Source organism: Triturus cristatus, chromosome 1_1, assembly GCF_964204655.1.
Source record: "Triturus cristatus chromosome 1_1, aTriCri1.1, whole genome shotgun sequence".
In the NCBI taxonomy this organism is placed as follows: Eukaryota; Metazoa; Chordata; class Amphibia; order Caudata; family Salamandridae; genus Triturus; species Triturus cristatus.
Window position 1 is genome coordinate 9,688,761 of NC_140579.1, and position 24,344 is coordinate 9,713,104.

The 24,344-nt window shown below is 45.3% G+C and overlaps 1 protein-coding gene across 1 annotated transcript in view; it reads left to right on the top strand.

Moving 5' to 3' along the window:
- LOC146869109 (uncharacterized) overlaps positions 1-24,344 on the top strand; it is a 75,556-nt gene that overhangs the window by 49,179 nt on the left and 2,033 nt on the right. The window contains exon 4 of the mRNA XM_085653390.1: positions 5,525-5,630. Coding sequence (XP_085509516.1) covers positions 5,525-5,630 — 106 coding nt within the window. The remainder of the gene's footprint in view (positions 1-5,524; positions 5,631-24,344) is intronic.

Consider the following 24,344-nt stretch of genomic DNA (forward strand, 5'->3'; position numbering starts at 1 on the left):
CACATACACTCAGGAGGTACTCCCTGTTCTTCACATACACTCAGGAGGTACTCCCTGTTCTTCACATGCACTCAGGAGGTACTCCCTGTTCTTCACATGCACTCAGGAGGTACTCCCTGTTCTTCACATACACTCAGGAGGTACTCACTGTTCTTCACATACACTCAGGAGGTACTCACTGTTCTTCACATGCACTCAGGAGGTACTCACTGTTCTTCACATGCACTCAGGAGGTACTCACTGTTCTTCACATGCACTCAGGAGGTACTCCCTGTTCTTCACATGCACTCAGGAGGTACTCCCTGTTCTTCACATGCACTCAGGAGGTACTCAGTTTTCTTCACATGCACTCAGGAGGTACTCCCTGTTCTTCACATACACTCAGGAGGTACTCCCTGTTCTTCACATACACTCAGGAGGTACTCCCTGTTCTTCACATGCACTCAGGAGGTACTCCCTGTTCTTCACATGCACTCAGGAGGTACTCACTGTTCTTCACATGCACTCAGGAGGTACTCCCTGTTCTTCACATGCACTCAGGAGGTACTCACTGTTCTTCACATGCACTCAGGAGGTACTCCCTGTTCTTCACATGCACTCAGGAGGTACTCCCTGTTCTTCACATGCACTCAGGAGGTACTCCCTGTTCTTCACATGCACTCAGGAGGTACTCCCTGTTCTTCACATGCACTCAGGAGGTACTCCCTGTTCTTCACATACACTCAGGAGGTACTCACTGTTCTTCACATACACTCAGGAGGTACTCACTGTTCTTCACATGCACTCAGGAGGTACTCACTGTTCTTCACATGCACTCAGGAGGTACTCACTGTTCTTCACATGCACTCAGGAGGTACTCCCTGTTCTTCACATGCACTCAGGAGGTACTCCCTGTTCTTCACATGCACTCAGGAGGTACTCCCTGTTCTTCACATGCACTCAGGTGGTACTCACTGTTCTTCACATGCACTCAGGAGGTACTCCCTGTTCTTCACATGCACTCAGGAGGTGCTCACTGTTCTTCACATACACTCAGGAGGTACTCACTGATCTTCACATACACTCAGGAGGTACTCACTGTTCTTCACATGCACTCAGGAGGTACTCCCTGTTCTTCACATGCACTCAGGAGGTACTCACTGTTCTTCACATGCACTCAGGAGGTACTCACTGTTCTTCACATGCACTCAGAAGCTACTCCCTGTTCTTCACATGCACTCAGGAGGTACTCACTGTTCTTCACATGCACTCAGGAGGTACTCCGTGTTCTTCACATGCACTCAGGAGGTACTCCCTGTTCTTCACATGCACTCAGGAGGTACTCACTTTTCTTCACATGCACTCAGGAGGTACTCCCTGTTCTTCACATGCACTCAGGAGGTACTCACTGTTCTTCACATGCACTCAGAAGGTACTCCCTCTTCTTCACATGCACTCAGGAGGTACTCACTGTTCTTCACATGCACTCAGGAGGTACTCCGTGTTCTTCACATGCACTCAGGAGGTACTCCCTGTTCTTCACATGCACTCAGGAGGTACTCAGTTTTCTTCACATGCACTCAGGAGGTACTCCCTGTTCTTCACATACACTCAGGAGGTACTCCGTGTTCTTCACATGCACTCAGGAGGTACTCCCTGTTCTTCACATACACTCAGGAGGTACTCCCTGTTCTTCACATGCACTCAGGAGGTACTCAGTTTTCTTCACATGCACTCAGGAGGTACTCCCTGTTCTTCACATACACTCAGGAGGTACTCCGTGTTCTTCACATGCACTCAGGAGGTACTCCCTGTTCTTCACATACACTCAGGAGGTACTCACTGTTCTTCACATACACTCAGGATCTCCCCGACCACCGCCATGTATTCTTCAAACCTTGTCATCCAGGATTTTTGTCCAGACTTTATGCCTGACATTTATTGTTGCTGGGGTTGTACCTTTGTGTCTTCCTCGAAGTAATTTGTATGTTGTGCGTATCATCATTCTCAAGCCCCTGGGTGTTGTCAATTTTTTAAAAATAAAGTGAGTGCTCTGTGCAAAGACTTTATTTAGAGCACTTGTAACTTAGGCAAAGAGAATATTGATAATACATGGGTTTCTATTCAGGTCCAAGGAAGACAGACACGTTTTGTGAGGCTGCCTTCTAAAAGTGTGCCTTTCAGCACCTGCCACTAGTTGATGGAGAGACTGTCATTATACTAAGCCAAAGAGACTGTCATTATACTAAGCCAAAGAGACTGTCATTATACTGAGCCAAAGAGACTCTCATTATACTAAGGCAAAGAGACTGTAATTATACTGAGCCAAAGAGACTGTCATTATACTAAGCCAAAGAGACTGTCATTATACTGAGCCAAAGAGACTGTCATTATACTAAGCCAAAGAGACTGTCATTATACTGAGCCAAAGAGACTGTTATTATACTTAGCGAAAGAGACTGTCATTATACTTAGCCAAAGAGACTGTCATTATACTAAGCCAAAAAGACTGTCATTATACTGAGCCAAAGAGACTGTCATTATACTGAGCCAAAGAGACTCTCATTATACTAAGGCAAAGAGACTGTAATTATACTGAGCCAAAGAGACTGTCATTATACTAAGCCAAAGAGACTGTCATTATACTGAGCCAAAGAGACTGTCATTATACTAAGCCAAAGAGACTGTCATTATACTAAGCCAAAGAGACTGTCATTATACTGAGGCAAAGAGACTGTCATTATACTGAGCCAAAGAGACTGTCATTATACTAAGCCAAAGAGACTGTCATTATACTGAGGCAAAGAGACTGTTATTATACTTAGCGAAAGAGACTGTCATTATACTTAGCCAAAGAGACTGTCATTATACTAAGCCAAAAAGACTGTCATTATACTGAGCCAAAGAGACTGTCATTATACTAAGCCAAAGAGACTGTCATTATACTAAGCCCAAGAGACTGTTATTATACTTAGCGAAAGAGACTGTCATTATACTTAGCCAAATAGACTGTCATTATACTAAGCCAAAGAGACTGTCATTATACTAAGCCCAAGAGACTGTTATTATACTTAGCCAAAGAGACTGTCATTATACTAAGCCAAAGAGACTGTCATTATACTAAGCCCAAGAGACTGTTATTATACTTAGCCAAAGAGACTGTCATTATACTAAGCCAAAGAGACTGTCATTATACTAAGCCAAAGAGACTGTCATTGTACTTAGCCAAAGAGACTGTCATTATACTAAGCCAAAGAGACTGTCATTATACTGAGCCAAAGAGACTCTCATTATACTAAGCCAAAGAGACTGTCATTATACTGAGCCAAAGAGACTCTCATTATACTAAGCCAAAGAGACTGTCATTATACTGAGCCATAGAGACTGTCATTATACTAAGCCAAAGAGACTGTCATTATACTAAGCCAAAGAGACTGTCATTATACTGAGCCAAAGAGACTCTCATTATACTGAGCCAAAGAGACTGTCATTATGCTGAGCCCAAGAGACTGTCATTATACTAAGCCAAGGAGACTGTCATTATACTGAGCCAAAGAGACTGTCATTATGCTGAGCCCAAGAGACTCTCATTATACTAAGGCAAAGAGACTGTAATTATACTGAGCCAAAGAGACTGTCATTATACTAAGCCAAAGAGACTGTCATTATACTAAGCCAAAGAGACTGTCATTATACTAAGCCAAAGAGACTGTCATTATACTGAGCCAAAGAGACTCTCATTATACTGAGCCAAAGAGACTGTCATTATGCTGAGCCCAAGAGACTGTCATTATACTAAGCCAAGGAGACTGTCATTATACTGAGCCAAAGAGACTGTCATTATGCTGAGCCCAAGAGACTCTCATTATACTAAGGCAAAGAGACTGTAATTATACTGAGCCAAAGAGACTGTCATTATACTAAGCCAAAGAGACTGTCGTTATACTGAGCCAAAGAGACTGTCACTATGCTCAGCTAGAGGGAGAGTCATTATACGAAGCTGCTCCAATTAACACCATTTTATTATGTAGAGAGTGAGCCTCCTTTGGAAACATTCATGTTGTTCTGCCCCCCTCGCCCCCGATAAGGCTCATTGTTCTATGGACACACGTCACTATAGCTCTTTGAACTTTTATGGGTAACATGGGGATTCATGGTTGCAAGATCTGGAAGCTGCAAGGAAGACGGATATTCATGTTGAGTGTGGATATCCAGCCCTCCAAGGAGGTGTCTAAATGCTGCTGGGTTCCATCACTTCCTGGAGTTCCAGCATTGTAAAGCAGGGGTGTGCTTTTATTAATACCCAAGTATGTCATGGCTCCATGGGTGGTTAATAAACAGAGACAGAACAAGGCCGAAACGTGTCACCACTCCCTAACTGCATCTGCGCCTCAGATCTCCAGATGCCCCCCGTGCCCTGAGGCTAGGGCTGGTCATTTCCCCCTCACAGTGTGCCCCCTCACTCATGCAATAAGAAGGCAAGGGCACTCATCTGACATATGCTCACAGGGGCAGCAGGGGCAGAGGCCTACCCCAATGCCAGAACTGAGGCTGGGTCTCGATGTGAGCCCTGGTTAAGACAAGGAGGGAAAGGGGACATCTTTGGCAACCGTGAGGCATCACCCACCGGCTTTCAATATTTCCAACCGGTCAGGAGGATGAGCCCCCTCCCCCCCCCCCGCCCCCCGAGAAGGAGCAACAGCAGTATTAAGAACACTCTTAACCGCTGTATTTTGCCGTATCTGGCTCCGAAACACTGAATGGGGCTGAAGTTACTGTGGAGCGTCGGGCGCTGATTTACATGGAAAAGTATTTGCTTTCTGGGGTAAGATATGAAATACGGAGGAGAGTCCAAGAGAATCATTTTCTGAGCTCAGGGGCGCATTATAGAGAAATGCTTCAGATGGAAACGGGGGCGATGAAAGAACATATTTATAGCTAGACCCCCAAATGCACCCATGGTAACCCCATGTGACAATGGTACATCCCAGGAAACGGAAATCAATCTTCAAGCCAAACGCCGCCTGCGCCAGCACATTTCCAGCCCAGCTGATGCCCCTAGCAGTGCAGCCGCGCTCTCTTTCAAGCACCCCACACTCGCCCTAGCTTCAACGCCCCTGCCCCCCTAAAAAGCAAGCTCTTCCGGTGGTTCTAGCTCTCCTCAACACCACTCAGCAGCAGGTAGACTTGCTATCCTACCTGCTGGCTGCACCAGCTCGTCTCTATGGTTCCTGCATCCGTTGTGTGTGATCCCAGGGGTCTGAGGTCACCCTCTGCACAGCCATTGCACCCGGATGACCCCCTGCTGCAGGACACATGTCATTCCTTGAGTTTTTGATCATAGTTGATACCAGGAATATTTCAGTCCAAGGTACCTTGGTTCATCCTGTGATGGGGTTTAATATAAGTAGCTGGTTTTGAGTCTAGCGAATAGTATTCGTAATCGTTGCCCAGTTGTTATCGGAATGTGTGAAACCTAGCAATTGAGTATTTCATGTCAAAGTTTTAGACAAAATTGTATACATATTTTCTCCTACGAATTCAGGATCAGAATAATGCCCCTGTGGGATATTGCACGATGGGTTCTCCTGGCTGTTTTGGTGGCGTCATTGATGGCCATCCAGAGGAATGGGCGCCGCAGCAGACACGTGGTAAGTGTGTTTCATTCTTTGTGGATTAAATAGTCTCCCTACCTTGGATGCTGGTATCTAACGGACTTGCTTTCATGAGCAGATCCACTGAGCTACGCACAGTCAGTCGTAGTCATATAAATCCAGACAGAGCCAAAAACAAATGAATGTGAAATGCATATATTCCATCTCTCACACCGCTTCCTCTCATCACACGCTTAGATAAAGCATCTACAGCAAGGTAAGAAGGACGTTCTGGCCACTCCCTTAGTCTCCAAAACACTTCCCACGTAGGCCCACTGCTAAGTGCTCACTCTTCAACTAAGCGATCGTTAATGGAGTAGCATGCTAGAAGTCCGCTAACACGTTTCGGCACCTCGTCCATTTCCTGCAATCAAGTAGGCTTATCCCATGAGTAAGAGTGAGTGCATGCATACATTGTAGGTAGTTCATAGAGAAAATATGAAGAATTGACTCATGTTAAGAAGATTGAATTGAATATGGGACTTGTAGAGCTCAATCTGTCACTCCGAAAGGAGCTTCCTGGCGCAGAGCGATTGAGGACCTGCGTAACCGAACGGAACAGGGACCTACATAAGGGCTTGGCAGAACGCATCTCATGCTCCGAAAATCCAGGTTTTTAGGGCCTTCCTAAACTGTGCTTCTGTTTCTAGGGTCCTCAATTTGTTTGGCATAAGGTTCCAGGCTTTGGTTCCTAACACCGTTGCCGACTTCCCTCCGAGGGTTTTAAGCCTGAACTCAGGGAGTTTAAGGAGGTTATCCGACGAGGATCTAAGTGTCCTCGTTGTGGTTTAAGGTGTAAATCGTGCTGAAAGATATGTTGGGCCTAGTTGACGAACCACTCTGAAAGTGGTTCAGAGAAGTTTGAATAGGATTCTCTTGTGAAGCGGGAGCCAGTGAAGAGATTTCAAGGCCGCTGAGGCAGAAGCCCTACGTGGGAGTTTTAGTACAAGGCGGGGCCGCCGCATGCTGAACTACTTGTAGTCTTTTCAAAGTAGATTTGTTAAGCCCTGCCAGAAGGCTGTTACAGTAGTCCAGCCACGAGAGAATCAACACCACCGTCACTGTCTCCCTAGCGGAAAGAGGAATCAGATCGAAAAATGTCTTTAATGTTTTAATTAGGGTGAAACAAGTCCCTGCTACCTTAAGTCCCTGAGGTTTGAATGAGAGGGATGCCTCAAATAGAACTCCCAGAGTTTTAGCCACTGCGACAGTTGAGGGGGGTACTGTCACGTTTTCTGGCCACCAAGCCCTGGGTTGAAAGGGATTGTCTTTCCTGATTAAGAAAATCTCCGTCTTGTCAGAGTTACACCTGAGGTGGTTATTTCTCATCCAATGAATGACCTCAGTGAGGCAGAGTTAAAAGTTCCCTTCTGCAGCTGTAGAATACTTGTCAAGGGATAAGATCAGCTGTGTGTCATCGGCGAAGGATGTTACCTCAATTTCGAATGACGAGATAAGGGAAATGAGGGGGGGTCATGTATATATTAAACATGAGCGGACTGGGTGAAGAACCCTGTGGAACTCCTGCTGTGAGGGATCGTTCGGGGGAGAGAAACGTACCCAGAGAGACCGCTTGCCTATGGTTAGACAGAAAGATTTAATCCAGGCCAAAACAATGCTTGAGATGCTGCTGGTTTTTAGTCCAGCCAATAGTATATCATGGGAGACGGTATCGAAAGCGGTCGACAAATCAAGCAGGATCAATACTGCTTTTCTACCTTTATCTGTAATAAATTTTAGGGTGTCGGCTATTTCAAGGAGTGCAGATTCTGTAGAATGTTTGCAACGGAAACCTGACTGTCTTGGATGGAAAATCAGGGAGTTTTCAAGAAATGTAGAGAGCTCCTTGTTAACCATTTTTTCCGTGATTTCCCCCAGAATTGGTATCAGGTAAAGGTTAGAGAAGTTGGATGGCTCTACGGTTTGCTTTTTTTTAGTGGTTTCACAATGGCCAGTTTCCATTCATCAGGGACCGTACCGGTGCGTATTGAGGAGTTTACAATGTGGTTGATCACAGGATTAACGATATCTATAATTTGGTGCAAAATTGCGGGGGGACACGCATCGAGTGGAGTGACCGGTTGAAAGACTTGTAGAGGTGGGGCTACTGTGCGTAAGATCCAATTACTGATCAATCAATCAATCAAACAACATTTGTAGAGCGCACTACATACCCATGAGGGTCTCAAGGCGCTGGGGGGGGGGGGCATTATTGATCGAACAGCCAGGTCTTGAGTAGCCTCCTGAAGGTCAGCAGATCTTGGGTCTGTCGTAGGTTAATTGGGAGGGTGTTCCAGGTCTGAGCGGCGAGGTGGGAGAAGGTTCTCCCGCCGGTGGTTGTTCTTCAGATGCGCGGGACGGTGGCGAGTGTGAGGTCGGCGGAGCGGAGCTGGTGGTTGGGGGTGTAGAAGGAAAGTCGTTTGTTGAGGTAGACTGGGCTGGTCTTGTGGAGTGCCTTGTGTGCATGGGTGAGTAGCTTGAAGGTGATCCTCTTGTTGACGGGCAGCCAGTGCAGGTTTCTCAGGTGGGGGTGATGTGGCCGTGGCGTGGTACATCGAGGATCAGTTGTGCTGAGGCGTTTTGGATGCGCTGTAGTCGTTTGATGAGCTTGTTTGGGGCTCCCGAACAAGCTCATCAAACGAGGGCGTTTCCGTAGTTGAGTCTACTGCTGATGAGGGCCTGGGTGACTGTTCTTCTTCTATCTGTCGGGATCCACCTGTAGATCTTGTGGAGAATGCGGAGGGTGTTGAAGCAGGAGGGGGAGATGGCGTTGACTTGTTTGGTCATGGAGAGCATTGAGTCGAGGATGATTCCTAGGTTGTGTGCGTGGTCGGTGGGTGTTGGGGCTGTCCCCGGTGCCGTCGGCCACCAGGAGTCGTTCCAGGCTGAGGAGTTGGAGCCGAGGATGAGGACCTCCGTTTTGTCCGAGTTCAGCTTCAGTCGGCTGGTCTTCATCCAGTCGGCGACGGCCTTCATTCCTTCGTGGAAGTTGGTTTTGGCGGTGATAGGGTCCTTGGTGAGGGAGAGGATCAGTTGAGTGTCGTCAGCATAGGAGATTATGTTGAGGTTGTGCTGTCGGGCGACATGTGCGAGCAGAGCCATGTAAATGTTGAACAGTGTCGGGCTGAGGGAGGACCCCTGAGGTACGCCGCAGATGATCTTGGAGGCTTCGGATCGGAATGGGGGGAGGTGGATGCTCTGGGTTCTGCCGGAGAGGAAGGAGGTGGTCCATTCCAGAGCCTTGTCTTGGATCCCTACGGCGTGGAGACATGCACATAGTGTGCGGTGGCAGACGGTCTCAAAGGCGGTGGAGAGGTCCAGGAGGATGAGGGCTGCGGTCTCACTGTTGTCCAGCAGGGTCCTGATGTCGTCAGTGGCGGCGATGACGGCGGTCTCGGTGTTGTGGTTGCTGCGAAACCCTGACTGATCACTGTCAGGTTTTCTTGAGCCGGGTGTTCCAAAGTCTTTTTGGATATTCTTGCTTTTGTCATGAAAGAAGAGTGCTACTTCCTTGCAAAGGGACTGAGAGGGGGGATATCGGATCACAGTGCTCTTGGTTCAGTAAAAGATTTTACGATTGAAAAGATCACTTTTTGATCATGCCTGGCCTCAGTTATTTTTTGCTGATTTAATTGTGGAGTAGTATTGCTTCCTATATACTTTGAAAGCGTGCAAGTCTGCTGGCTCATAGCCCCTTCTCCACATACTTTCGAGCCGCTTGCAGCCAAGATGCTGTTTTGCTAAATCTGGCGTAAACCATGGATCGTTGTGTGATTTCACTTTTGATGTTCTGATGGACAGTTTAAGCGGGATTAACTCATCACTTATTGCATTCATCCATGAGTGAAAGCGAAGGGAATCCTCTATAGTGTCACCAGATAAAGCTGGACTGCAGTCTTGGGCGAGTGTGGGCAGTCTGGGGTTGGAAGCTAGCTGATGTCACTTACGCCTTGGCTGTATGATAGCAGATTTTGTAGCTATGTGTGTGGTATGTGGCACCAAGATAGTCAGGGGAAAAAAATCATGGTCTGACCATGCTTGGGGGATGGGAGAATCTGCAGGGAGAAGGGTAAAGTTAGAGGGGACTCCGTCAAGAGTATGCCTTGCCTGATGAGTCGGGACCCCGACCAATTGGCTTAGCCCAAGGGAGTTGGTTATTTCCAGAAAAGTCACCGCCCCTGGGTCTGTCCGTCATTCTAAATGCAAATGGTAAAGTTGGCGTATCTAAGTAGGGCGTGGCTCAGAGTTTCCCCTAAGGACTCGAGGTTCCGCTAGGGCCAGTGCTCAGGAAAATGACAGGGCCCTGTTTATGGTGCAGCAGAAGCCACGGTTTTCTGCTCCCTTAAGGGAATGGAGGTTAAAATGACTCCCGATGGATAATGGCAAGCCCTCCCCCTCTAACTACTTCTCTGTCTTTCCTGCAGATTGTATCATGGGGAGGCAGTGCCGTCACAATAACAGGGCTGAACCACTCCTTTAGCCAAGTGTCCGTTATGCACAGATAGTCCAGTTCTTTTTCTACTATCAGCTCTCTCATATCAAGGGCGTGTTTGACTAAGGAACGAGCATTGATTAATCCCCCTTTTATTAGGGTTGTACCCTGTAAGTCTTTCTTACCCCCTGCTTTATGCTCAACATCAATGAAAGGTAACTTTGATCTGCACCCAAGACCACTGATGGGGCCCCTCATTGTGTCTCCTTCAATGTGATGTCCACAGTTATTAGTGATGTTTAGTTTTCTTAACATAATAGTTGAAAATGAGGCACCAGGGTGGGCACTGACAGCATGTCTGGCGCTGGGCGCTTTCCGGACGCGGACGGCCGCAGACGGGCTTACCTTTGGCGCGCATTCGGCGCGCCCGCTGCGCATCTTGTGCATCATCTTGTTTAAATAGTTTATCAAAGAACGCGCCACCAACCCGACAGGCAGCCGGAAGTGAGGGTGGTCTTAGTGGGTGGGAGCTGTGTCGGAAGAGCTTTTCTCCATACAATCGGCACAAAAAAGCCGTGCCGGAGCCGAAACGCTACAATACCAGTAAGTGAATGAAATGCAAATATGCAATATGTTAAAAAACATGTAAAAAATTCATCCGCACAGACTACAATAGCATTTTAAAACATAAATCTGAGTGTCCCTGAGAAAACATAAATCTGAGTGTCCCTTGCCTGCTAAGCAGACCTCAATCTGCAATATCTAATTGTTCCATAATCTACACTATGATGAGGGGCTCAAATAATTTCTCGTGTGTAGGAAACGAGAGGTGCCTTCCCTGTAGTATTAGAGGAGGTGCCCACGACATACAATTACCATTTGTTTTTAGCCACAAAGCAGTCCACTTCGGGCCTTTGATAGTCCGGATTTCACGTGGTCTATTTATCGAAACAACTAACTCACTTGTGACTGCCCCATTCCAAAGTGGGGAGAGAGTGGAACTTAATACAGCTGTCAATCCAATGATAACAGAATGTGTGCAACAGGCGGTTCCAATCATAGAAATAAAAAGCTTTAAGGAAGAACTGTCAAAACGGTTGGAAGATTAGAGAATTCCAAAATGTCTCAACACTATGCATGTGTAATATGTGCATTGTGCACAATAGGCAAAGATAGGGTGATAACGGTGGGCATATATCACCATTGTATAATGAGTACCGCACATATACTTTCAAACGTATGCCTGGTCTCAGATACACCTAGAGCTGCTGACCTCAGTAAACACCCAAAATATCGAGTCCAAAATATCGACTGCCCAGAATATCGAAGTTAAAATATAGAGTGGACAGAATATCGACTCTACAAAATATAGATAGGTCAGAATATCGAAATTGGGGTACAAAATATCGATTACCAAAATATAGACCTTAAAAATATCGAATATCATAATATCGAATTTTAAAATATAGATTACCATAATATCGATTTTTTTTTTGGGGTTATGTATGGTAGTATATGTGTTAAAATGATGTATTATTGTTGTAATGTATGTTTAATTTATTTAAACAAATGAATGTTATGTAATTTAAATATTGCGTAATTTAATTCCGTAGCGGGTTGTGGGTTTATAGGGGAATAGGGTGGGAAGTAATTTAATTATGGTTAATTAAATGTTAATTATATTTATATTTTTGGATAATTAATTAATTGATAATTAATTATTAATTGGTAATTTATTTTTATTAATTGGTAATAAATTTATATTAATTGATTAATTGATAATTATGTTAATTGTATTTGTTATTAATAGGAGCGGGTTGTGGGTTTGTAGGGGAATTGGGTGGGAAGTAAATTAATTGTAATAAAGTAAATTATTAATTTTTTATTTATGTGTATTGATAATTAATTAATAATTGGTAATACATTTGTATTAATGGGTAAATCATTTGTATGAATTGCTAAATAATTTTTATTATTTGTAAAAATATTTTTATTAATTGATTAATTGATAATAATGTGAATTGTATTTTTTATAAATGGGAGTGGGTTGTGGGTTTGTAGGGGAATTGGGTGGGAAGTAAATTAATAGTAATAAAGTAAATATTAATTTTTTTATTTATGTGTATTGATATTGATAATTAATTTGTAATTGGTAATTAATTATTATTAATTGGTAATACATTTTTATCAATTGATAAATAATATTTTTAAATGGTAATTAATTGTTATTAATTGGTAATTATTTTTAATTAACTTTTTATCAGAATTGATAATTAATGTCATCTTATATTTAATTTAAATCATTACTTTCCCTACTTTTGCACTATCTGGAGTGGGAATAGTAATTTTTACCTCTACGCTATCCAACGCTTTCCCTAGTGTTGCACTGTTTGGAGTTGGAATAGTAATTTTTACCCCTGCGCTATCCAACGTTTTCCCTACTGTTGCACTCACTGGAGTGGGAATAGTAATTTTTACCCCTACGCTATCCAACGCTTTCCCTACTGTTGCACTCTTTGGAGTGGGAATAGTAATTTTTACCCCTACGCTATCCAACCCTTTCCCTGCTGTTGCACTCTCTGCAGTGGGAATAGTAATTGTTACTCTCCCGCTATCCAACACTTTCCCTACTGTTGCACTCTCTGGAGTGGGAATAGTAATTGTTACCCTCCCACTATCCAACGCTTTCCCTACTGTTGCACTCACTGGAGTGGGAATAGTAATTTGTACCCCGCGCTATCCAACGCTTTCACTAGTGTTGCACTCTCTGGAGTGGGAATAGTAATTGTTACCCTCCCGCTATCCAACGCTTTCCCTACTGTTGCACTCTCTGGAGTGGGAATAGTAAGTTTTTACCTCTACGCTATCCAACGCTTTCCCTACTGTTGCACTGTTTGGAGTTGGAATAGTAATTTTTACCCCTACGCTATCCAACGTTTTCCCTACTGTTGCACTCACTGGAGTGGGAATAGTAATTTTTACCCCTACGCTATCCAACACTTTCCCTACTGTTGCACTCACTGGAGTGGGAATAGTAATTTTTACGATCTCAGTATCCACTGCTTTCCCTACTGTTGCACTCACTGGAGTGGGAATAGTAATTTTTACCCCTGCGCTATCCAACGCTTTCCCTAGTGTTGCACTCTTTGGAGTGGGAATAGTAATTGTTACCCTCCCGCTTCCAACGCTTTCACTACTGTTGCACTCTCTGGAGTGGGAATAGTAATTTTTACCCCTACGCTATCCAACGCTTTCCCTACTGTTGCACTGTTTGGAGTTGGAATAGTAATTTTTACCCCTACGCTATCCAACATTTTCCCTACTGTTGCACTCACTGGAGTGGGAATAGTAATTTTTACCTCTATGCTATCCAACGCTTTCCCTACTGTTGCACTCACTGGAGTGGGAATAGTAATTTTTACGCTCTCAGTATCCAACAAAATCTCATTTTTTTAATTATTTATATTATGTTTACATTTTAGGCTATTTTATATTATATTATGTATGTTTTATGTAATTTTTTAAAATATTTAATTAATTTTACATTATTTTTAATACATTTAAAAAAATCGATATTTTGGCTAACTATATTTTGACAGTCTATATTTTGGAATCGATATTTTAGTACTTACCTGTTTGTAGATAGGGAGTCGATATTCTGTCCCTCGATATTTTAGTGTCGATTTTTTGTATAGTCGATATTTTGTCCCTCGATATTTAGTCACTGAACCGCTGACCTCACCTGCTTGCTGCCTCCCTGCCACCTCAGTATAGATTTCTGTTTCCTAGGACCCCCTCTTCAGACTGCAGGCCTAAGGGACCATGCTGAGAGCCTGAGCTACTGCTCCCTGCGTACTATCAGAACTGACAAGGGAGAGAGGCTACTTGACCCATGTGCCATGCTCAGTATGCAGATGCCTCCACACTAGGCCAGTGGCCTTCTCCTGCAAGAAAGGCTTATATCGCCTGATCTTAGATACAACCTGGAGCTGCCAATGGGACACATTTCTCTTCCATCCCCACTCACTGTTTGTAGACATCCCTACCATGCAAGATGACCGACGGGAGATGAGCTCACTAGGACAGCCCCGCTTGCTTGGGATCACCTTCCATGATATGTCTGTTAGGCCCATCAGATGCGTTACCGAACTAAGGAAAACTTAACAATACAAGTAACTGGAACAATTACTTTACTTACAGCCCCAACAATGGAGCAGAGTGCAAGGTCCGGAATCAGAGGGCGTCTCCATCTTGCGGTGCCACAGCCCCAGGAGCTCTAGAGTCATCGATGGCTGGGCTGTTGTTGACGGTCCCCATCAGAGTGCAACCGCAGGACGCCGCTTGTTAAGGGTGAGCAAGTCGTCTGACATGTGGTGAGCCATCCGTCAAAGTGGAGCACACTGAAGCCCGGATCGCCCCCCACAGGAGTGGAGAGCAGGATGATTGAGTGTTCCTGGCTGCAGGCACCGAACTGGGGAAGCAAGCGGCCGGCGCTACGTTCACCGGTCTGGCTCCCTGCCACGATCCACCTCCCATCAGCACTGGAACCAGGGGAGAGGGTGAAGAAGAGTTATGGACAGGAGGCTGCCCGGCACCCCAGAGAGCGTCCGGATAATTAGGCATGCAAGTATTTGAGACACGCTGGCGGATAGACTAAGGGGGTTCAACGTTGCTGGAACGACTACACCGAGCCCATGATACAGCTCTCGGGAGACATGCAGCGCCCCTTCCCCATCATCCCTATGCGACGACCCTCCTTCCGCAGGACAGCGAAGTGAAACCAGACGGCCTCCTGGGCCTCCTCTCGACAGCATAAGATTCCCCAAAGGGGTATACACGCCAACAGCTCATCCAAGGGGCCGGGCTCTGCACCACCTATTACGCTAACTTGCGTTACGAGACCGGCGCGTCTGAAGATCTCGGCAGGCATAGATTGGGCGCCTCCCCCACCCCTCTAAATAAACAAGCAAATCCCAAAACATACCGGGGTGAAGACAGAGGATGACCTACAATCACATATCTTGAGGACACAGCAGAACCCACTATTTCAGGTTAGTCACAGCACTCGTGATAAATACATACAGGATTTCTGTCTATACACATGTCACAGGGATCGTGTGTAGACTAGATTTGTTCAAGGGGCCCAGGCTGGACCCCATCCCTCATCCCCATGACGGAGATCTGCATTACATGCCGGGCATTGATCTCATTCTATGCTTACTTGTCACCTTGTAACCGCATTCACTGGGGCGCATAAAGCTATCCCTGACTCTAGGGGCACACTGATTTTACCACAGTCTGATGGGTAAAAGCCAGGAAACCCTTTCGAGAAAATCAGATAATTTAATCGGGTGATGAACCTCAGCTGCCTCTACAAAACAGGCAAAATGGCCTAAATAGCTATAAACAGGGATAAGGGACGCTAATCAAGGACTGAATTGAAAGAAACGTAGGACTTCCCCAGAGAATTAACTACTTGGAAATAAAAAAAGGGACCAATCTACACTATTTAGATAAACAGAGAAAAAGGACTCACCCCAAGAGGCCCCTAATGGAAATGGAAAGAGGACTACATTGCAAGTACAGATCTAAAGAGTAAAACATGGCAGCCATCTTGGACTGATGCATCAGTAATGGGTGGGCATCCACAGAACATAGTCAACAGCCTCATCTCCCAACCCAACAATTGATAGGTGAGAGTGCCGCTCATCAGACCTAGCGCCACCTTCTCCCAAAGTGCCACCTTTCCCCTCTTACAAGCTGCTACAAGCTTTAGCCATCACTATGGAGTGCACGGGCAGCCACACCTATTCCATTAACTACCCCCCCACCCTTACAAAAAAAAGCAGCTAAAGGATTTAAACACAGCATTCTAAAATCTCATCCTGAAACCCCAATCTCTGATCCCTACTACTCAATGAACAAAGGGCACATTACTAATGACATCATCTTCTATACTAAAAGAAGAGCTCAATGGAGAAAAGCCATTCTCGCTCTTTTTAAGGTCGCCAACATGAGGAAAACAGCGCACGGACTTACACTAACTATCCTCCCATCCCCCTTCTATAAAGCAGCAGCTACCATCACTATCTATCATAATGGGATCATCCTCATGCAATCATCAGACCACAACCTAAACCTACTAGATACATTTTTTCTGCTCATCAAGGAGAAAGTTATAAGAACACAACTCCCCTCACCTGCTAACCACAGCCCAACCAACATCTCCTAATCTGATTCCCAATTAAGTCACGATTCCCTGCTGCACCTCTATGTACATACACCCACCCCAGACCTAACCGACAACCGGGCTAATAACACATACCTCCGTAAGCCCTTTTCGCACCCTAACACCACCACTACACACACAATCTCTCCCCACCCCGCCCTACCACTCACACCATCTCCCCGCTCCAATACTCCCAGCGACCCTCTCACACCTCTTTCCCAACCCAACACTCATCCTCATAACGCCACTCATCTTCCCTATTCTTACGCCTCCCCCAACAACAATATGAGTCACAAGGTCCAATCACACATATAACACCTTCCTCCCATTTGCCCGACGTCCCAACTGTCCCCTCTACCCCCGCTTATACCACCATAGTCTCTTACATGACCCACAGCCAAACCCCTTCACACCCAAGCTCTACACTCCCCTCTCCATCGACATACCCACAGAAGGATCTCAACACAAGGATCCTGAATACGACTCCCCCTCAAACTTTACACAAGTCACAACTACTCCTCCTTCCCCACCCACAATCCATCCATCAAATATGGCAACTCTCAATACAGTCCAAGACTAGACGAGATATTATTATCTCTGCAACAAGTCAAAACTGCCATCCAAACTCTACACGATCTTATTCTACAGCATCCCAAGCTAGCGCACCTTAAACATGATCCCAGAACATACACACACATCAAAAATTCTAATCTCACCCAACATCTGCACGTAAGCCCCCAAAAACATGAGCCCCCAAGATGGAGTACACTGCCTTACCCCAATGCCTTATCCCGCCCAATCAGGATGAAAAATTCCTTATCATCTAAAGAATTAGGTGCCTTACTCCGCTTTTACAAGCTACCTTACATCCCACATAACTCTGTGCACCTAGATAATTTACATATAGATTCCTTAATCCAGTCTATCCCTATCAACACACAAAGAGCGACAAGACACAATTCCAGAGACATAGTTGAAAACAACCTCACGTGAATCCCTCTCACATTCGAACTCTCCACATTATCCACCAAGACGCGGCTAAAATGTATACTCCTAAACCGCAGGTCCGCATCTAGACACGCAGCCAATATAGCTGACCTTCTACTCACTAACGAATCAGACATTCTAATCCTGACGGAAACATGGCTAAATGAATCATTTCCACCCATCCTGGACATAATAGTACCCCCTAACTATGACATCACCAGACTTGACAGAATTGATAGGCTGGGGAGTGGGATCGCTTGCATACATCAGAGCAATCTAACAGTGATCAATTCTAATGCCCCCGCACCATCCTCTTGTGAATACCTTTGCTTAAACATTTCTAGTAATAACAAAGAAATATGCTCATTACACACATTCTACCCCCCCCAGGAGATAATACCACATTCATCGAACACCTCATTGATATTCTAGCTACAAATGACGGGCAGCAAAATATGCAAATATTCCTGGGTGACTTCAACCTCCACTGGGACGACCAGAATGACCCAGGGATCAACAGCCTCAAAGCTTTCCTCTCAGACCTTAATCTTGACCAAATCTGTAGCAGCCCCACACACGACAAAGGCGCAACCCTCGACCTAGTGATCTCCAAAGTTGACTCCACTTAGCTCGACTCGATCCTCCCCTGTGATTGGTCTGACCATCACATCATTACATTCCAAATCATGGTATCAGTTAAAAGTCCTTCAACACAACCTTTGAGAACAAAGATCTGGAAGAGAAATCTGAAAAACATCGTCTCTGACCTACTGGTATCCTCTAATCCAAACATCCTATGTCCCCCGGTAGACCTTGCTGATGTACAAGATCTGACCAACCACTACTTCCACTCCATGAACAGCTTATTAGACAAAATAGCCCATCTACAATGGAAAAGAACCACCAGAAAAGACTCAAAACCCTGGTATGATGGCAGGTTAAAGGAAGACAGACGCTCACTTAGAGCAATCGAACGACGATGTAGATCCGCACCTTCAGCCGACCACCTCAAGCTACTAAGAACCACCAGAAACTCCTACTTCAGAAAGATCAAAAGATCTAAATCCACTTCTTCAGGAATCAACTAGACCAAGCCAAGCACCGCCCCAAAAAACTATTTGATGTAATCAAAGCCCAAACCAAGAGTGCACCCATCCACCCCAAGGCTATCCCTGAGACTCTCCCCAACTGTGAGGAATTTGCCTCCTTTTTCACAACAAAATCAGAATCCATAAAAACCGACTTACTCAATGACCTGTTATCCCTTACGGACATGCAAAAGAACTCCGCTTTGCCCCTGATAGGTATCCCAGTCAAATGCTCCACAAAATTCAACCTTAAAAACAACGCAACCTGGTCCTACTTCAACACCTACAGTGAAGATACTATACTAAAGACGCTAACCGCACTGAATCCCTCCAACCACTTCACAGACCCGCTTCCCGCTAACTACTTAAAAGACTTAATTTCACTGTTAATACCTCTCTGGACCAAGATTATAAATATCTCCCACCTTCAAGGAAACATGCCAGAAATCCTGAAAACAGGGCAGGTATCCCCTATCCTAAAGAAACCAACAGCTGACCCATCGGACTTCAATAATTATCGCCCGATATCCAACATCCCCACTTTGGGCAAACTCTTGGAAAAATGTGTTCACACCCAGCTTAGCAACCACATCGAACAATTCAACCTGCTTAAGCAATACCAATCAGGCTTCCGAGCAGGTCACAGTACTAAATCAGCCATGACACACATCATTGACGACGCACTAAAATCCTTGACCAAAACGAAGCTTGTTTACTAATCTTGCCCGACTTCTCATCAGCATTTGACACCGTCAAACACGACAACTTGCTAGAAGTGCTGAAACACAGAATGGGAGTACCTGGATAGGTGCTTACCTGGTTTACCTCTTTCCTCCAAAATAGATCACAAAGATTCAAGGTCAATCAATCCTTGTCTAACCCGTGCCAGTCACGTTAGGAGTACCACAAGGCTCTTCCCTTTCACCAACACTATTCAACCTTTTCATGGAACCACTCACTGAACTTCTCAGTCTGTCCGAGATCCATTTCCATATGTATGGAGACAACGCCCAACTCTACATCAAGATACATTCACTTGAGGACATCAAATCTCTCAACACAACCCTACAAAAAACTCAAACATGGTTGGCCGAAAACCATTTGAAACTAAACTCCCTCAAAACAGATTTCCTCCTAATCGCCCCCCCCCAACAATTCATCCACCATCCTGGAATGGATGAAGCACCTAACAGCACTCAAAGGGCAACCTCTCATTGTTGAATCAGCAAAATTGCCAGGTGTGACACTCGACAGTAACCTAAAGATGCAGAAGAAAATCAGTGCTGCCACAAAAGGAGCAAATTTCCACATGAACACCCTGCAAAAACTAAAACCCTTCCTGCCAGCAAACGACTTCAAACATGCAGTTCAAGCGCTAGTAATCCCAAGAGTAGAATATGGGGCTGTAACCCTATGCGGCCTCTTCAGGTCGACGACAGCCCCGCTAAGAGCCGCTATCAATTCAGCTGCGAGACTCATCACAGACTCAAAAAAAACCTCTCAGATCTCACCAGACCTTAGAGCCCTCAACTGGCTCCCTTTTGAAGCTAGAATTCATCTAAAAATCACATGTATGACGCACAAGGCCTTACACTACAATTCCCCGAGCTATCTAGCTCAGAAACTGGTACTTTCGGCTGGTAATAGAGCCTCCAGAAGCTCCAAGAATCTTCTACTGAAACCACAACGATTTACCAAGAAAAAAACGTACTACCGATCCTTCTCTGGAATGGCTCCCACGATCTGGAATGCTTTGCCCACAGAAATAAGAGTGAACCCCTCCACTGTCTCCTTCAAAAAAGAAGTGAAAGCGATTCTCATGGCTAAATTCACGTGAATTACTTACTTATTACTGTATTCTAATTACTAGTCTGTATTATGGAGCACTGTATGGTAATTACTAGTTTGTATTATTGTGCACCTTATATATGAATCACCTATAATTGAATGTTTCTATGTTTATACTTGTTTCCAATACCTAACATGTAAAGCGTTCTGATACCCGCAAGGGTCTTGTTCGCGCTATATAAAACCCTTCAAATAAATAAATAAATAAATACCATCTTGGGGTAGATTCCATCCTCCTGAGCATATTTCTTCAGATGGCAGATTTGTGGAACCACAGATTGGGCTGGGAGCCTGAGCTACTGCTCCCAGCATACCGTCGAACTCAGGCAGGAGGATCGTTCACCTGGCTCACATCGGATGTCTTATTGTGCAGATTTTATCACCTAGGGTCTATTGTATTTAACCCACTTCCTTTGGCTTTGGCCACTCCACCAAGGGTGGCAGCTGAGGACATTGGGCGGTTAGCTGCCGTTTGCTGCAGTTTGCTTCTTGAGCTTGCAGCTGCCCTCCTTGCCTGCTCTCTTTCTAAAATGTATTGTGCTGAACATATATTCGTTTCCCCTAGCCAATATCCCATGGCTAACATCCCTCGGCAACTCCTACAGGCTATAGGTATTTCTTCTTCACTTCATCTGTCTGATCCTATGACTTCCCTTTCTAACTCTGGAGGCTTCCTCTTGTCTGATTCCTCTACGACCAGATTGAAATCCACAACCCGATAAACCAGGTTACTCCAGATGTGTTGCACTTGACATAATCCTCCCTGAGAAGTGACCATTACCGAGAGATCCCAGTCCATTAACCCAGTTATAGTGGGTGGACTCTAACTTGTCTCTCTGCTCAGAGTGTTAATCATTGGCACACCTGAAGCGATCTCTTTCAGCAGTGGCTTAACAAAACTTGAGGGGGCTCCCTGACAAAGTACATGCAGGGCCCCCCCCCCACGCTCCAGACCCTGTCCAAAGCTCTCTGGCCAGAGGCCTGCCACTGCCAGTGGGGGCCCCCAGAGCTCTGGCCCCCGTACCACACGGGCTGCGGGGGCTTTTCTTATGCCACTGTCTTTCAGATATTTGAATCATTCTGCACTACTCTGCTGACCACAAACCTCAAGGTTGTGAAGGATAGACAGCGGTCTCACACTGTGCGTTGTTTTTAATTAGATCCATTCTAAACTATTAGAAAACCAAAGTAATGTTCTTGAATCTTAATGGAGATCACTAAAATGCACACTAGAGCAACTATGGCCTTTAAAGAACACTCTCTAAGCCATAAAAGATTAATGGGCTGAGAAAAACAACCTTATGCTCCATTTAACTAGTCAAAATCTGCCATTCACCATCTCAGCTTCTACTGCAGAGTTCTTTGAGTCTCTTACTTGTGTTTTTTATTATCAAAATAAATGCATTTACTGAGGACCTGGGTGTGACTGATAAGCTTTCATTTTTATCAACACCCCTAAGGTTCTTCCCCTTTGATGCTCTTTCTCTTCTGCTGGTGCCTCCTAATATTAAGGACGTAGAACATTTGCAACACACAATGAAAATAACATCCGCCTCTGTAGCCCAACTCCCACCTAGCTATGGAAGAGGGTCGCCCCTATATTTGCCTATTCAACAACTAGCCAAATGGTCTTTCTCAGAGGGTTTAGCTCAAGATCATTTCAAAACCTTTATCACTACACTTCCTCTAGAAAACCCAACTTGTACACAGCACCTGTTTAAAATTTTAATCCCATCACCAACCTGCCAGTCCTTGCAAAAATCTTGGAGAAACTGGTAGTCACAGGGCTTCAGTAGCACCTAGATACTTTTAAGTGCCTTTCCATTTTGAGTCCAGATGTAGACCTCCAAGTGATGCAGAGAAAGCTTTAAAAGATTCCGGGATAGCTATCTAAGGTTAGGAGATGATGGCACTGGTTGACTCCTGGTAATGTGGGACCTGACGGAATTCTTTGATATAGCGAGCCGCCAAAGGCTGAAGCAGATCATTCTTAAAAGATGGAATGAGGAGGGTCCATTTATGAGGCTTTTATCATCTTCACTATATTGAAGTTGTGCTGTGCCCCAGGGCACCCATCTTTCAACCATTCATTTTACCATGTATGAAAAGTACAATCTTATGTAGAGGACACATAAATCTCAAAAATCTCCAGAGTGCCTTGTGTATTACAGGAACAACTCCAAAATATCAAAATTGGAAACACCAAAGCCATATTCAATACAACAGCTTGGCAACTAAGTTTATTACCTTGAGAAGGAAGTAGCTAGGGAATCCAAGGGCATTCCATCTTCTGGTTCTTCTAGTTCAAGCCCCAAATTTGTCAAGTTTAGTTAGAAATTGTTATGTCTTCATAGGATACTCACCACAGCAAGAGCATGTTCATGGGGCTCCGCATTCATGGTGGATGAAGCACGTTTCTGGTCGTGCTGATAAGAAAGAGATTGGCATTTTCTGCCATGCCGCTCTGTCAGTGACATCACCATAGCACCAAAATATATGGCCTTTTTGTCTTCTTTTGCTTTCGTTTCCTTATCTGTAAGCTAGTGGGAGAGTAAGAGCGATTCAATTTGAAGCTGTGCACTACGCCCAACTGCCCAGGAGGCAGGGTGCATTATAATAAAGGTGTGGGCATATAAGTGCAAGCTTGTTTCTCTACAGTAGCCTCCATCCATAAGGGCTACTATAAGTGCTCAGAGGGCCATAGAACGTTGCCAGATCCATTATGGTCCCACTGAAAAGTGTAATGTTTGGTAACAAACAACTTGTCTCATCAAACCCGGCCTTTTTCCAAAGTCGGTTTTAATGCGGCATGCACCCAGGTGGCTATCTTAGAGGTTGCTCATCTGGTTGCCCCTGTCTGACAGCCTGCAGCTGCTGCCGCCAAGACAGAAATGTCAAAAGGTGTGACCAGTCCCAGGAGTCAAAAACAAAGCCCTGCCTGGGGAGGAGGAGTCACCTCCTTCCTGACAGGATGGCTAGTGAAGTGGCAGAGTGGTGAGCTTCAAAGCTCTTACCACCTCTGATGTGCAAGTAGGCTTGCTCCAACCCGACCCTCTCCCTCAGGCAGATTTGCAACCCATGCAACCAGGAAAATTAGATGTTAAAGAGGGATACACCCCCAGAAAGCTAGCCACACCCCCAGGGTGGGCTACCTAGTTTGCACAGTCAAAGAAGGTTTCAGCCATTTTTAAAAGTGGCAGAATAGAGACTTCTGGGTAGAAATGGTGCCACATTTCCCAGGAAGTGGTCACCCCAGGGGCAGAGTAGCCGCTGGGGCTAGTAGCCCATTGGCTAATAGCAACCACACTCCTAATACCTATAAATCTATAATTTAAGGGTCTCCCCTGGCAGCAGAGCCTCAGATCAGATCCATTTGCAACACAAGGACAAAGAAGAGATCTGAGTCTGTGACTTCAGGACCTGCACAAAGCAAAGGCAGCACAGTTGCACCTTTGGCAACCACCCTGCAGCGGCACGACTACGACTCGCCCGGGATCAGAGACAGGGTCCAAAGGAACCCCTCTGCAAGCCAGCGGCAACTCCAGAAATCCCTTGGACTAGAGATACTAGTCTCCTGTAGCCTGCAGGTAAATTGCGCTCTCGGAATCAAAGAATCACTAGCCACCGGGCCCTCAGAGGGAATCGCCCAAAGTAAATGATCTAGTGCATTGTGGGAAATGTATTCCTGATCTCCAGCAAGTTTCAGCCGGATACCCTGGACTCCAGGATGTCGAACTGACCGAAGGCTGAACTTGCTGCAGCCAAACCTTGATGGTGGCCAGTCCGGCTACCACTACCTTTATTTGCCATTGCACCTCGAGGGAACCCCAGCAACATCTTCAACCCGACTCCTCCCCGGCCCATTGTTGAGAGTCTGCATCCCCTTCCTCACCAGCATCGTCTAGGCAGTGTTATGTTTCATATAGGTACCCCAATATAGGCTCAGGTAGTCACCTAACCTTTCGCCTATATTCTACCTACCATTACACCACATAACGGTTCTTGGGACTGACCTTTTACCTAGTTATGGTACTGCATACAGAACGTGGGGTTTTCCTTGAAAACTAGCCTCATCCATTATGCATGAGGATTCTTGGAAACTCAGCAGGACTACCATCTCCTGCATA